The sequence below is a fragment of the Mus pahari genome, chromosome 12 (assembly GCF_900095145.1).
Source record: "Mus pahari chromosome 12, PAHARI_EIJ_v1.1, whole genome shotgun sequence".
Lineage (NCBI taxonomy): Eukaryota > Metazoa > Chordata > Mammalia > Rodentia > Muridae > Mus > Mus pahari.
Window position 1 is genome coordinate 83,330,410 of NC_034601.1, and position 16,256 is coordinate 83,346,665.

General features: G+C 49.8%; 2 protein-coding genes across 2 annotated transcripts in view; one reads left to right on the forward strand and one right to left on the reverse strand.

Moving 5' to 3' along the window:
* The window catches only part of Smim11a (small integral membrane protein 11A), an 11,818-nt gene extending 4,690 nt beyond the window's left edge, over positions 1–7,128 (forward strand). The window contains exons 3-4 of the mRNA XM_021210068.2: positions 5,036–5,204; positions 6,963–7,128. Coding sequence (XP_021065727.1) covers positions 5,036–5,191 — 156 coding nt within the window. The 3' untranslated portion in view covers positions 5,192–5,204; positions 6,963–7,128. The remainder of the gene's footprint in view (positions 1–5,035; positions 5,205–6,962) is intronic.
* Positions 7,129–12,801: 5,673 nt separating this feature from the next.
* On the reverse strand, positions 12,802–16,008 carry Fam243a (family with sequence similarity 243 member A). The gene has a single exon (XM_021210054.2). It carries the CDS (start codon positions 15,431–15,433, stop codon positions 14,678–14,680), a length of 756 nt encoding a protein of 251 aa, XP_021065713.1. The 5' UTR covers positions 15,434–16,008; the 3' UTR covers positions 12,802–14,677.
* Positions 16,009–16,256: the final 248 nt, after the last annotated feature.

Consider the following 16,256-nt stretch of genomic DNA (forward strand, 5'->3'; position numbering starts at 1 on the left):
CATCAGTATATACTCTGCATCAGTGGAGTAGATACTCTGTAACAGAGGAGTAGATACTCTGCATCAGTATATACTCTGCATCAGTGGAGTAGATAATCTGTACAGTAGAGTGATTTTTTTATTTTATTTTTTTAGTGAATCTGTTCTCCAACAATCTCATATCTGTATAGCATCTGATAGTCCTCACTCCTGGCTCTCATCATCTCTTCCCACTCCTGTGAATGTTCCTTCCTCCCCATACACCCCTACTCACATCCATCCCTTGATAATCACATTTAATGTTTCCAACGTGTAAGACTTGTGAATTTACATTTGTTCTCCAGACTGCTGTAGGAAGACGGGGCCTTTCTTTGAGTATGCCTCCCCTAACCTCAGACTGTCTCACTTTTCTGCAAAAATCAGGCCTTTAAAGCTTCCCTTAGCAGTCCTTACTTTTGTTTCTTTGAAGTGGATGTAACGGGTGAATGCTAGCGCCTCTCAAATCTCTTTGTAGCACTTCTGAGGCAGTGTGATGGTATTTAGATGTGGAACCTCTGGCCGTGTGGATCCCTCTCCTCTCGAGTGGCACCAGTGCCTGTGGTGGCCAATCTTTGTTGTGGGAACCAAAATAAATTCCTTCCTAAATCGGCTCTTATTGGGGTGCTTTATTACAGTGGCAAAAAAGCAGTAAAGCATTGAGTGCTCTTACAAAACAGACCCCAAAGAGTTGCCTAGCACACTTTCTGCGGCCCTTGCTAGCATCTGACCACCCTGCATTTGCTCTCAGACTGCGGCCTCCACGTGTCCGTTTATGACGTTGATGCACAAGCCTGAGGTGAGGACAGTGGACTGAGATCTTACAAAACTCCCAGTTTTCCTGGTCCTCATCCATCTTCTCATCCAGCTGTTTTGCCAAGAGCACTGGGGTTTTTTTCCTAGCCACACTTGAGTCTCTCAAAGATTCAACTCAGTTTTCATGGAAACCACCTTTTAAAAAGTCATAAATTACCCACAGGAGCACCAAGGACATGTTGAACTGCCTGGAAAATGAATGAAAGAGATTCCTATAAACTGTTCGATTTAGCTGTTGGAACCCAAGTTGGGGGCAGGCAGAGCATACATAGCCACTAACCAGTAAAAGCTGGGAAAGGGCAGGGCTCATTCATTTAAATGCCTGAAAACCTAGAGGTAAGGTGAGCGTTGGTTAAAAGACTAGCTGATTAGCCAGGTGCACACCTACAATGCCAGAAGGTGGGAGGTAGAGATGGAAGGATCTGGTAGAGATAGGGCCAGGTAAAGGTAGGTGAAGAGAGAGTTCAGGGCTAGCCTTGACTACACAGGGCAGCTGAAGTCAGGCAGATCCTAGGAGCTTGCTAGCCAGCCAGTGTAGCTGAAATCATGAGCTGAGCTCCATGTTCAGTGATGAGTAAGAAAAACAATGCTTGTGCAGGCACAAGCATGTGGACCAGCACACATGACACATGCAGTCACACACACACATGAGCACATGAGCACACACGCATGCATGCTTGCACTCACATGCACACACATGCACATACACACATACATAACACACAGTTACACACCCATACACATGGAACACGTTTGAACACACACATGCACTCACACACACATGAACACACGTACATGCACACATGTGCACATAAGCACACACACATACCCATTCACACACATAAGCATGTGTACACATATACATATGAGTGTGCACACACATGCATGTGCATTCATATGAATGAATGCACACACCCCCACTCATATACATAAACACATGTACATACATACTCACACACATGCACACACACATGACCTCATGCACTCACACACAGTTGATCGCACCTACTCCAGCAGTAGTCATTTCCTCCCTTACAGGTCTGCATATTCTGAGGGATAAGAGGAGATGATCAAGAAATTGAGGCCAGCTGAAGCCAGTTTCTGCCCCAGAAGGGGTACAGAGTGGGGCAAACTCTTTAGCCCTTCAGTGTTGCTGCCCTCTGCTGGCATCACTCCCCCCCTCCCCCGGCCTGGGAACTCTTGCCTCTCTGGTCCCCTTAAGAAAATAAGTAATGGAATCACCTAGCCCGTGTCTGTCGGCTGTATTTCCTTTTCAGTTTGTTTTTTACCTTCCTGATCAGATAACACATCCCTGCCCTTGCTAAAGCTGACTGAGGCTTGTACCATGGAGAACCAAGGCCTGTGACATGGGCTGCATCTTACAAGGACCCCAGGGTATATCTGTGGGGATGAGACAGTACCCTGTCCAGATCTGAGGCAGTCTTAGCCTTGAGCAGCCTGGGAACATAAGGAGGTTTATGTGGCAATGCTCACATTCCCCATCAGCTAGATTGTGAGCGTGGCGTCAAACTTGGCCAGTAGCGCTCAGGAGCAGCCGCATGACAGGCCCTGCCATCAGTGTGCATGCCCATCATGTCCTTCGTTCTGACATCGTCACGATCCTCCACTGCACCTAAGCTGTGTGATCCTCACTCCTCAGAGAGGAGAAGTGGCTGAAAGTGGACATAGTTACCTTTTTGGTTAAGTTAAACAACTAGAATGTATCTTCTTCCTCGCCGGTGGTATTCACTCTATGATTCTATCACAGGGCAAGCTTCCTCAGAAATCCTCAGGCAGCCATTCCTAACAGTTTCTAAGGCACTGATCAGCTGAGTTGTGGCTGACTTGCAGGACTAAATTATAAACCAGATTCAGGTGGAAGGGCAAGATGTGTTGCTGGGAAATTCAGCAATGGAGAGTTTGGTGCATCCTGCTTCCTCCTCACCAGTCAACCACCTCTCCGTAGTTACAGTCCTCATCTGTTCAGTCAGGCCTGTCTGTCCCCTCCATGGGACTGAGTATGAAAGCAAGGAGACCGTCCACAGAAAGCACAAGGCACACAGACTTTCCAGGATATAGCAACTGCTGCTCCATCTGTTACATGGAAGAGAGAGTCACTAAAGGGTTAGATACACTTGGAGGGACACAGATGTGTATAAATTGGAATCAGGAGCTGGGGGCTGGTTTCATTCTAACCCTGGCCATCTCTCCAGCCCCTTAGATTAGCGTATATATCTCAGGGCTGCCTACCTGGGAATGGTGCCACCCGCAATAGGCTGAGCCCTCCTACACCAGTTAATAATGAAGACAGTCCCCCATGGACACACCCACAGGCCAGTCTGGTCTAGGCAGCTCCTCCTGCTGGGAGCCAGCCCAACCTGGAAGGGTTTGAAGTGGGGCACAATGTTAGATATAGAGGTAGCTTTAAAGACTGATGGTCTCTGGCCTTCTAGCTCTTTAACTATACTGTTTGCTGAAAACTTCTGAAAACATCCTAAAAAACTTTCTTGCTTATTCTATGGTTAAAAAACACTAGCTTGGGTGATTAACACTGTTGCCTAGCAGCGGGGGGTGGGGTGGGGGATTTTAATAAAAAAAATGTATTGCTATCACTCCCCTCTCTGTCCAGGCAGCCAGAGCCTCTCTGGCTAGGCTGGTTAACTCTTTGTGAACCAGAAAGAAAGGAAAAAGATGCTTTATACATTGCACAGATACACTCTGGCCGGGCCTGATCGATCGTCTGTCACAAACAACAAGTATTCATGCATGCTTACATACATACATACATACATACACCTACACATGTACACATAGACAAATATACATATACACTTTGGATGGATGGATAGATAGATAGATGGATGGATGGGTGGGTGGATGGATGGATGGGTGGATAGATGGATGGGTGGGTGGGGTGGATGGATGGATGGATGGATGGGTGGGAAGGTGGATGGATGGGTGGGAGAATGGATGGATGGATGGGTGGGTGGATGGATGGGTGGGAGGGTGGATGGATGGGTGGGAGAGTGGATGGATGGATGGGTGGGTGGATGGATGGGTGGGAAAGTGGATGGATGGATGGATGGATGGATGGATGGGGCAGAGCTCCCCAAGACAAACCATTCAATCAACAACTGTATTTCTTTTCTCTGGTCTTTTTATACCTTCTTAGACAAAAAGTTCCTTAGAAAATTACCTCAGGGCTGGTGAGATGGCTCAGTGGGTAAGAGCACCCGACTGCTCTTCCAAAGGTCCAGAGTTCAAATCCCAGCAACCACATGGTGGCTCACAACCATCCATAACAAGATCTGATGCCCTCTTCTGGAGTGTCTGAAGACAGCTACAGTGTACTTACATATAGTAAATAAATAAATCTTAAAAAACAAAAAGAAGAAGAAGAAAAAGAAAAAAGAAAATTACCTCAAAGATAAAATGTTATCATAAAATGGGAGTTACAGAGGGTGTTGATATTAAGTTCAAGGCAGTGTTTCATAATAATATGCTCATTATAAGTTCAAAGCAACAGTATTTTCATGGCCTCGCCTTATCATAGTGCACACCTGTGGCTTTATCCTTGGATCTAAGTGTTTTTCCTTACACACAAATCCGTCCCAAGTCTATTTCTCTTTTTAGTATGATTATGAAAACTCATTGTATTTCTTATTGTGCAGCCTTCACTTACTATTAGGAGGGGTGGGTACATTCCATTCTTGATTCTAACTTTGTTACATCCTTTTAGCAAAGTAACTAAGACCATCTTTTAAAACTTCCTAAAATTTGAATCAAATCAAGAAGTCTATAGAATCATTAATTCATCTAAACAACATTAATGCATGAAAGTTCATCTTTATGTTGATCTGCAGGAAATCTGATCAATAGGGTGAGCTAATGCCTAGGAACTACTATATTAATTTAATAATGACAGGAAGGGCATATCAGCTGCAAGAAGCCATCCTGAGGTGAAGTTTCTTTGGGCCTTGCCATTGAGCTCACCCATCACAGACCATGCAAAAATGGTGGGCCACCTCGAGGAAGGCTACCTGCCAGCCTTAGCCTATACTAGATGGCTCCTGACATCGCCAATCTAGACTTTCCTCTCAGATGGTTACAGATTGTATCGAGTTGTCAGGTAAGCTAACTAGGACTCCAGCCAGAGACTCCAAATCGCTACTGGAGCAATCAGCCTGTGTCTTTCTCCCTTGAGGTTCTTGAACACGTGCCCCTGCTGCTGTATATCCTGGCAGCAAAAACCCTGATCCTGTGCCTGGCCTTTGCGGGCGTGAAAATGTACCAAAGGAGAAGCCTGGAAGGAAAACTGCAAGCCGAGAAGAGGAAGCAGTCGGAGAAGAAAGCGAGCTGAAGAGACCTTAGAGGTACTGGGCTTTGCAAACAGAACCTCTCCAGAGGGCTTCAGTGCCCAACCAAGGGTATGGTGGCCTGAGAGCTCTGCATCCTTGATCTGAAGCGCTACAGGAGGGCACATGGGCACTGCAGCCAGGGTGCAGAGCCAGAGCTTCTGCCCTGCTCTGACCATTTAGAGTATCAGTCCTCTGCGCCGAGCCCGTTGTGCTTCTGGCGGGAGGGGGTGGCTCAGGACCTTGACCCCAGCTGCAGGCCAGAAAAGCCCGTGTACTAAGACATGCATGAAAGCCCGTGTACTAAGACATGCATGTTTGGTGGAGGAGGAGGCAGAGATACAGGTCAAATTAAGGAGCCCTGCTATCTTCAGGATGATGTCTGGCTCCCTGTTGGCAAATAATCCCTTCCAGTCTGTTCATCGTCTGGCCAAGCCTCACCTGCCCACGTCTCCAGTCCTCTCCCTGAGCTCCCTCGGCATTTCAGCATCAAGGAGACCTTTATGCCCTTGTGTTCCTAGCCAACCCTTTCTGACAGCTCCCCCTGCCCCCAAGTGTGGGGCTCGTGTATCACTGCAGCTGGTGCCTCTCTGTGTGCATGGGGTGGGATGGAGCATTCGTGGGGAAGTCGGGACTCAAGGGTCCTGGGAGCCATTCTTAAGGCCTTGCCACAGATACACCCGATTATTTACTTCCGTGTGCAAATCTTAAAGTATCAAGCTGAACTCCGAGCCCCTCTCGGTATCAGGATTCAAATACAGTGAGCAAGGATCCTAGATTCTAGATTCTGGTTCCCGAGCCCAGCTGAGCATCAGAGTTTCTAGACACGGCTGCATGGGTTCCTGTGTTGCTTGTTAAGAGCACAGCTTCCAAGGCTCCAGCCTCAGGTCCACCGTTCAGTCTGCGCAGCAGGTGCTTTGAAAACCCAACAGGTGATTCTTATGTAGTCCGCTCAGCTCCAGGGAACCGCCTCTGGCGTCACAGCACTGCCCACCTGATGCCACACTTCTGAAAGCCGGCATCCCCAAGGCTGTCGAGTAAAGCAGGCTCCTTGGTGACAGCAGCGAGACTGGGGCAAGCGTTTCACTGCACATGTCATGCCTCAGCCCTCCTGACGACTCCCCAAGGGGACGTCAGGCTGAAAGAACAGTAGAGAACAGATCTGGGAACCGAACCACCTTACTCACTCCCCAGCTGTGCCACCTCCAAAACGAGCACTGCTGTATGCCACGCGCTGGTCCTCAGAGAGTGGAGATGTTCTAGGCAGAGGAACTTACTACGGTGGAATCTTGCCTTTCAGAAATTGTCTTATTGATGGGAAACCAAAAACCACAGGAAGTGCTTAGCCTCAGTGCTAGTTGGAGGAGGGGGTGATTGGCAGATTAAAATGCTGAGGGCAGACAGCTGAGCTGAAGGGTTGGCTAGGTTTACGATGCAGGCAGAGTCGGGATGCCTGTCAGCTGAGCGGAGGGTGGGACGATCACATGTGAGCTCATCGGTGCCCGTTATGTCCACGCTTTCATTGAGCCAGGGCCACAAGCATGGGTGTTCACACGGCCACCTAGAACTGACCCAGGGGCTAGCCTGCCTGTCGGGCTAGCAGCTTGTCCAGAGCCCTCGGTAAAGGAGGAAACCCAGACGCACCAGTTAGTAGGTCAGGCCGAGTGGCCTCCCCTGGAATCTCAGAGCGCAAGCGCCGTTGGTGTGGAGCGTGCCAAGCCCCGAGCCTTTCTCTCCAGCGCCAGCCTCACTGCTGTGGTCTGCCTTCCTTTCTAGATTTTCCTATTTAAATGTCAGCTTGGGTAGAGTCCAGCAGAGAAGACAGAACAAAGACTTCACAGACAGGACCCACTCTGGCCTAGACCTTGAACTTAAATGATGGACAGTGTGGATTTTTATACGTTTTTAGAAGAACCAGTATTTTGTTTACTGAAATAAAATACATTATTCTTAAAATTGCTGTCTGCATTCTCTCTCCCTCTCTCCATCCTGCCTTCCCTCCCTCTCCCCATTCCTACCTCCCCCCCCCCCCAGAACACACTATGAGAACACTTTTTCAAGCCTTCCTTTCTCCGCTGCATTCTGGTTGTGGAGTTATGATAGAAAATTCTGGGCACCTGTGCATACATGCCCACGTCAACGGTAACACCGCTGTAGGGGACAGTCCTCCGCAAAGGGAGCATCAGTAGACGCCTCGGCCAGCATGTCCCCACTTGCCAGCATGCTTCTTCATGTGTAGCTTGTTTCCATGGTGACCGTGTCAGGGAAGGCTGGACCCTGTGCCAGCCTAGGAGGGTTTCTGAGGGGAAGGTGAGAGCCATGGAATATCACGGTGGCTCAGTCTAGAGAGAACTCATGGCTACCGGTCCTGTAGAGGCGTGGCGGCTCACACCTGTAATCCCAGGAGGTTGAGGTTGGAGGACTACCGATATTCATAGGCCAGCCTGGGCTACTAGTGACTTCTGGACCAGTCTGATGCGTTTCCCATCTGAGAGGAAACAATGGTGAACTCCTCGCTCTGCGCGCCTAAGAGACCGAGGTGCTTAGCGGCTTTATCCTCACACCTCGAGGTACACACGTGGATGGAGGGTAAAGAGGCAGGAACCAGCCCTGGCGTGCTGGGAAGTGCTGGGGCCCCACTGCAGATGGCCACATAGAAAGTTTTCAGGAGCGTGTAGCTTGTCTGCCACCCTTGCCCCCTGGGTAGAACATCAACAGTAAGGAAATTGCTTATATTAAAATTTTAACTATGATTGCTGGATGGCCCTAACCATTGTGTGGGAACCAGGGGAGGGTTCACATAGCGTCCGAGATCCAAGGACAGAATGGCCCTCAGCTCACAGAGGGCAGATGGCAAAACAGGGGAAAACCTGTGTTCCCTGGAACTCCCCACCCCGCAAGGAGGGTGCTCCAGCCTTTGCCCTGGGAGCCACTTCCTCTCTCTGACCCCACTCTGGCCTGGGGCTAGCCTGGGGCAGAGATGAGCAGGGGCCAAGGCTTTGGATCTTCTGGCTCTGCTTAGATGGAACTAACTCACACCTGACCCTGGACCTTGGCAAGTTTCAAGTCTCAGTTAAGCCCTCCATTCGGCCTCCTGCCGGTGGCCCCGCCCCTTCTCAAACCTCTGTCTGCCACTCACTTTGCAGAGTTAGGACACAGCCAGCTCTGAGCATGCCAGACCTCAGATGCAGAGCCCAGGACAGCACCTCCCATCACACCTATCCACAGTCCTCCTGTATTCAAGACAGAGAGATCCATTGGCATTAACTGCAGGTCTGCCTGACCTGCAGGCGCTTACGTAAAGCACAGCCTCCTGGGCCCTTGGCTTTGCAGGACTCACGGCTGTCTGCTTGGATCACTATATAGATGACCCAAGGGCTGGGCTCGACCGAATGCTTTCCTGAGAACCGGAAGTTGTCTTCTTTTACTGTGCAAGTGTACTCTTCTGCCACTAGAGGGAGATGACCAATCACCCGTTGGTGCCGTGGGTAAATGGACCCTGGGGATGGGGAGCTGTATTTTAAATAGTTGTGGAAGCAGTGGCTAGAAGTTAGTAGGCAGACAGGATGGTGCAGCCCACAGCCAGAGTCAGCAGCTGGGCGCAGTGAGGAAATAGCATAATCATCCCTGGGTGTCTGTAAGATGTCACCATGCTCCCCCCATGAGAAGTCCCCAGCATCCCTCAAGCCCTCTTGGCTAAACTAGCAAAGCCCAAGAAGCACAAAGGAAGAGAGGGAAAGGGCAAGAGAAATAAGCTGCCCAGGCCAGAGAAGACCTGACCTCCACAGGTCAGGCTGGAGGTGGTGGCCAGCATTAAACGGCTGTCATAGCATCTGAGTTTATTGTTGGGGAGTTTCCCTTAGTGATCTGTGGTAATGCCCCAGAAGAGGGCATCAGATCCCATTACAGACGGTTGTGAGCCACCATGTGGTTGCTGGGATTTGAACTCAGGACCTCTGGAAGAGCAGTCAGTGCTCTTAACCGCTGAGCCATCTCTCCAGCCCCCAGCATGTGCACTTCTAACTTTAGTACCTGACAGTCTGACGACATCTCTGTGGACTCCTTGCCCAACCTAATGCCACCTGGTGTGAGGCGCCAAGAAGAGATGGGCACGGGGCTTCCTGGTAGAAAGTCTTGGATTCTGGTGTAGTGACAGAATTTGGGGTTCTTTTAAAAAGTTATAACATGCTTTCATTTTAACCCCAGGTGTGGGGGTGTGGGTCTCCTTCAGATTGTCCGAAGCAGCCGAGTATGATGTGCCTCGTGCTCTAGCAGAGGCGTGGTTTTGCCAGCAGTAGATAGTTTCTGTGATTTTTGTGCTGTTTGGAATTCTGGGAACTTTTCAGAGGGTACCTAAATGCTAGGACCCCTAGAGGCAAGGTGTTAAGGTTGCTGGTCATTTAGGAAGTTTGGTTGCAGTATATTAGTGGTCAAAGAAACAAAAGGAAAGAAATTAGGTTCAGGGATTTTTCTGGTTCCTCTTTCCCCTCTATCCTTCTTTCTCTCTTATCTCGTGTTAGGAAAGAGGTGCAACGGGTGGGGGAGAGCATGAAGGACAGGAGCAAGCAGCAGCCACCAAGTAACAGAGGCCTGGTCGCAGCATCGATCTAGGTGCCAGTCACCAACCAGCCTCCTCTGTGTTCATAAAGTGAGCACAACACTGTCCTGAGCCTGGCCCTGCTGAGTATGGAAGGAGTAATTACCATGTGGGAGAAAAACATTCACCCATGAGAGAAGTGTGTACCACTTGTGTGATTGTCCAGCTGGGTTGCGCAGAGCCAGAGGGCAAGGATTCTGTTTGCATAGAATGTCCCTTACTTTTCTCATGCTGGGACGAAGTGCCTTACAGGAGCGACACTACAGGAAGAAGAGTTTGCATGGGCTCGGGGCATCATGCTAGGACAGCACTCCCTCCGTCGGTGGCAGGAGCTCGCTCAAACGTGAGCACCAGCAAGGGAGGAAGGGCAGTGTGGGGCAGGGGGTGTAGCCCTCAACGTATTCCCCACAATGAGCCTCTTTCCTACAACTTCCCCAAACAGTCCCAAACAGCTGGGGACCAGGCACCACATCACAGGGCGGGGGTGATTTATATCTAATCCACATTCATTCGTGCTGGTTCTAAGAAAGCATCATTTTTAGACCACTGCCTTCTCAGACATCTCCCCTGGCCCACGGGAAGAGGTATAGTAGCCGGAGACAGAAAGGCCAGAGAGACCAACACCTCCAACAACACAGAGGCTACTCCAGAGCGATGGTCTGCAGTGATGTTGTCAACCCTGCACTGGTCCATGGCAATGTCTACCCTTCCTTTCACTTGCTTCTTCCCAGAAAGCCTCCAGGTGTTCTCCAGCCCGGCTGCCCCACCCCCACAAGGACAAGTACATAAGTCCCCCAGCCTACTGCAGATGGCCGTGAATGCCAGGGAACAATGTCTGCTCCTCAGGTGACAAAGAGGCAGTGACTGTGGTGACATTAGTTTAACTGAGGACATCTGCTTTGACCTCAGCCTTGACATGGGCTTCATTCTGCTCTCTCAGTAAGGTCCAGGCATATGTGGTGGTTTTGGCACATGTGACTCCATTTTAAGGCCTCAACCCATTGTCCCGATGACCTCCTCGGGCCTCGGGGAAGCAAGGCAGCTTTGCCAAGGCCTCATCACTAGCAGGATTCCAGCAGGGCCACTGGCTGCCAAGCTCAGTGTGCCCTGTGAATTTCTGCTGAAGTGTCTGTGTGCCATAAAGCCTCGTTCCACACTCGTGTTGGTGCCACAAAACCAAAATGCACATCGTGTGGCCCTGCCAGAGCACTGGTTACAGTGAACTTTCTCTGGCTTGCTTTCCTCCTCATTACCCAAAGCTTCAAAGCAACAGGGCTCCAAACCGTTTTACTTCTAGATGAGAATCACTCCCGCTAGCCCATCCTGATTATCTAACACCCAAACGATATGCCGTTGCTCTGTTTATCCTGCTCTGCACACCCATGATGCTTTATGAGGTGTCCTGCCTCCCCTCCACTTTGTGCTGAAATATACTCTTGTTGCGGTGCATAGCTAATGCTGGCCAGTCTGCTGGGTGGTACCCCACTGACTTTCTTACAAGACATAAACGAGAGAAGGAAGCAAGCTAAGCATGGCGGTTTTGAGCACAAGCTTGTCCTTACAAACTGACAACCTGGGGACTTGATTCACCTCTCAGCTTTCCTTGTCTGTCAAATGGGGAAACTGAGGGTAGCAGCTGCCTGGTGGGGTTACCTCGGACACGTGACAACCAAGGCAGTGTGGGTGGCACCTCAGCTGCGAACTGCATTTGAGTCTTCGCTCTGCACAGCAGCAGCCCACACAGCTGCTTTGCACCCCGGTTTCCACATCTGTATAATGCTGATTTTCCACATCTGTATAATGCTGATTTTCCACATCTGTATAATGCAGATCTGGTTACTCCTACACAGCAGCTGTTGAGAGGATCAGGTTAATTAAATTGTGCAATTAAATGAGTAACTGGATCAATTAGGCATATATGTAGCCAGCAACCAGAGAGCTGGCCTCAGAATCCAAGATTCTTATCCTGCAGCCTATAGGTTCATAGGGAGTGGTGCTATAGAGAGGCATGGCCTTCTCAGAGTAGGTGTGGCTTTGCTGGAGGAAGTGTGCTTTTTAGGGATGGGCTTTGAGTTTTAGAAGCCCAAGCCAGGCCCAGTGTCACTCTCTATTCCTACTGCCTGTGGATCCAGATGTAGAACTCTCAGCTACTCTCCTGCACCATGCCTGCCTGCACCCTGCCGTGCTTCCCGCCATGACAACAATGGACTGAACCTTTGAAACTATAAGCCAGCCTCAATTAAATGTTCTTGTTATCACCATGGTCACGAGGTCCTCTCACAGCCACAGAAGTGCCAAGACAGCCATCCATACAATCAAAGGGCAAGCCGCACTCACCCCCAAACTCAGGTGTGTCACACCAGGGTCTGCGCAGTGACAGCCGAAGAGACCAAGGAAACTTAGGTACTGATAATACTAACTGCCCTCAAGGGATTTAGATCTCAGAGCACACGTGAAGTAGAGAAAAGCCCACACAAATTGGCAAAGGGAAATGCTGTCCTTCAGCGGGCAGAGTGAGATGTCATTCAGCTTCACGGCAGTGGTTGACCAGTCCAGTTCTGATTCCTAGAGCCCAGGGCTTCTCTTATAAGGAAAAGAGTCTCTGCAGTTAAGGTCCAGCTAAGGATGGTAGGATAAGGACAACAGCAGACAGATTGTCGGTACAAAGACGGGAGAGTGGACTCAGGACAGGACGGTGCTGGGGCTGCTGGCCTGCAGGGCAAATGACAAGAGAACCGGAGGGTTGGGTGAGCTCAGACCCCGGAATCTCAGGGACTTGAGATCAGCAGGAGTCGAGCCTCCCCCATCCACTCCTGTACCTGCTCCAGAACACCCCACTGAGAGGATCATGGCAGTCAGTCATCACGTAAGGAAAGGACCTGTCCCTCCCCATGCAGATAATCAGCAACACCTCAAATCGAGCCAACAGGAGATACCTCCCCCTAAATCCCACCCCACTGCTTAATGTTTATAAAGTCCCCGTCCACATGGAATAAAGCACACAGACATCTCACCGAGGATTGTCTGAGACTGTTTTTACTGAGCTGTCACACTTGGGAAACACTCATCGCTAGACCTTGGACTCACCCAGCTGGCCAGATTCACGCTGTCAACCCTGTGGCATGTGGCACCTGCCACCGGTGCTGCCATTGTGGCTGTCGATATCGATGCTGCCGTAGCTGACCATTCCACAGGAAGAGACTTGGGACCTTGGCTACCGGCCCTGCACAGGCCTCCCAAACCTCCTCACTTTTCTTCTAAAGCCTTTAACACTTCCGGCATTCCTGGCTAGACCAGAGCCCCATGGAACCTATTCGTCAGGTTCTGCTTCTTAGCAGATGACACTAGTCAAGGGTAAGAGGGTCATCAGAAACTGGGGGACACTTGTGGCAGCTTCCCTAGAGCCCCCGGCAGTACAGCCAAGCTGCTTACAGCTTGATTCACATCAGTGAGACTGATGTCTGGCTCCCCATATCCAGAACAGCAAAGAGTGGATTGTTGCTTCCAGCCGCCAAGTGTGCAGTCCTTTGATACAGCAGCCGCTGGAAGTTCACACAGCACAGTGTAAGAGTTGGATCTGCAACAGGTGAGCTTTGTAGGTCCAAGTGATTGGCAGTTTGGGGCGTGGCACCCTTTAGATAAGATGTGTGTTAAATCCCCTTTTCTCTAGCTTGAGAAAACTTCGGAACCCACCGCTTACTACTGAAGAGCATTAAAACTCTGGTTGGCTCTGTTCATCCCACAGTCTCTTTCTGAATAACACAGGAAGATTCCAAAGAGGAGGAGGACAAGATTGGAATATGGAGCATTCTGCATTTGGCAGCGGCCTGGCTTCGCAACTCCATCCACAGTCAAATCCATCAGGAGCTGGTGGACATCTTCATATGCTAGTTTTTTAAACAGACTTGTCTCTTGAGCTTTTTTTTTCCCCCAGGTTCAGCAAAACTGAAGACCAAGCAGAGCTCTCGTGCCCTTTCTGCTCCTGCCTCGTGGCTGTCCATCTTTTCCCGTCTAGGTCATCATTTTTTTGCACCCCAGAGTAACTACTTCTGTTGTGACGTTATCGCTTGAACGTACGTGAGCTTTGTGGTTGGTTTCGCAGGCATTGGGCTTTTCCTGTAGCAGACATGCAAGCGCAGATCCTTCTGGCCCACAGCAGGCACCCTGGGGCTTGAGCAGGGTGTTGTGCCAACTGCAGTAGCTCAGCTCAGAGGCCTGAGATAAATGCTGTGGCAGCCTTTGGACTCTCCAGATGGGATTCTTGCAAGTTGGATATGTGGGTCCCATCGCCCTCCCACCCCCCACTTGACCTAAGACCCCTTGAACCTTTGATGTCTCCGTGGCTCCCTTTTGTGGCCCACCCATTTGCCTTGGACTTATGGTGCGGTTTGACCACCTCACAGCTGCCTCTCACCACCACCTCACAGAGGGATAGCCCCGGCTGGACCACTGTGCACACGCGTCTCTTGCTCATGGCAAGGTAGATGCTTGTGGATTATTTAACCTGAAGTTTATTAGCTTAGTATTTAATTCAGAGTGTTCATTATTTTTTTGTTCTCTTTCTTTCTTAGACCTAAGTTTTGATCACACATCTGTTAATCCTGCTCACTCGCCAGCACCCTCCACTGTGCTAGAGTCTTCCCAATCCTCCAATAGATGCGGTCCTCGAGGTAGCCATCACAAGATGAGAGCTGATACCCCGTACTTATCAACAAACTTTAATGGAGCCTCTGTCAACCCCAGGACTTTGCTGGTAGCCCTCAAGAACCTCCCAGTTGAGGCAGTAATCCCTCAAGGTCACCCCTAGAGTGTTTTTGGTGATGGTGATTCAGAATCAGACTCCACAGTTAGTGGCAAAGACCATACAGCTCAGTGCTTTGTGGAACAGATGACCTTAAGAAAACTTCCCAAGATAATAGTTCTCCCACCTGCGCACTTTGTTGGTTATGGCCTTCCACTTGGTTAGGTTTACCTTTTCAATCCCTTTGCTTATTAAGTCACTGAAGAGTATGTATCGGTAAGTGTAGACGTTGTCAACAGACTGCAGACAAAACTCCTTCCGGTTGTTTATGATAAACCATTTCACAGAAGACCAGGCTGAGTCTAAGGGGTTCAGATAGTTAAAGGGGGAAGGCAGAGATATGAGCTCGTGGCCGTAGGACTTGGCCACTCCCGGGGAACATATGATGCTTGTTAAATTAATGCTTGTTGGAACATAGGCCTGGTCCTCCCCCTCCTTGTCTGTCTTTGGCTTCATCTCGTCTTGCTGCCTTCTCCCTTTGACCACGATGGCACACTTGCCATAGGCCCTCTTCACAACGTCACAGAACTCCAAGAACAGGCTGTCTTCTTGCTTGATGCACAGGTCATCTCTCAGGAACATGCGGTATTTCCAAGGCACCCAGCCTTGACTGCCCCCAGCGTGTAGAATACACCAGGATGGTGTGTGAATGTAATAACTATCACTAAAGGCCTCCCCAGTGACAAGCGTTTCTGGGATCTCAGTTTCCCCAAAATACACGGTCTTGTATCCATTGTGTTGCAGTGATCTCAGGGCATTGAGATACTGAAGGCACGGTCTCCTCTTGGCGCTGTCAAACTGACTTCTGGTAAAGATGTTTTTCAGAAGACAGTTTGTAAAGCGAGCCATGGGGTTCCCCGAGTGGCTCACATTTTCCCATCTGGGGAGTTCTGGGAGGGGGAGGAGGATGACCTCACAAAGGGATATCTCACAGCTGTGCCATAGCTACGAGTCAGAGGCAGAACACCACGAGGCACGTGCTCAGAACTCTTCACCACAGAAAATGCCACCTAACGTCACTCCTGGACCAGATCTTGTTATGGTGGTCAGGTTTCTGGTTCCTTTTCGTTTGGACTATGGAGACAGATATTCTTCCCACCCATTTATTTCCAAGGTATTTACTGTGTGTCTTCTGTGAATCAGACATTGTGCAGGATGCTGGGGGATATCCATGATGTGTTCAGGAAGGCCTGGGTGTGTGTGTGTGAGGGGTCTGTGCACATGTGTAAACTGTGCCACCTGCCTGTCCACCTTTACAGCAACGATGGAAGGGAAATACGATGAATGTTGAAGGAAATGATTGAATGGTTTACAGGTGGCTGAAGGGAAATCTGAGGTGGCAGAGAGTAAAAGAGGCAGGCTGTGTGTCTGTCCCTCAGAGGGACTGCCGTTAATGGAGATGATTCAGTACATTATCTGAAAAACATCTGATTTGCTATTAATTTTTTGAGACCACATCTTGCTCTGAGTGGCCAGTATTTGGCCTTAGCGGTCTCCCTGCCTAAGCCAAGCTCTGTGGTTACAGACACGCACATGCTCTGGGGTTACAGACACACACATGTTCTGGGGTTACAGACGCACACATGTTCTGGGGTTACAGACATGCACATGTTCTGTGGTTACAGACATGCACATGTTCTGGGGTTGCAGACGCGCACATGCTCTGGGGTTA

What these genes read in the sequence shown, in the direction of transcription:
- Fam243a (XM_021210054.2), bottom strand. Translation starts at nt 15,433, where the DNA reads ATGGCTCGCTTTACAAACTGTCTTCTGAAAAACATCTTTACCAGAAGT.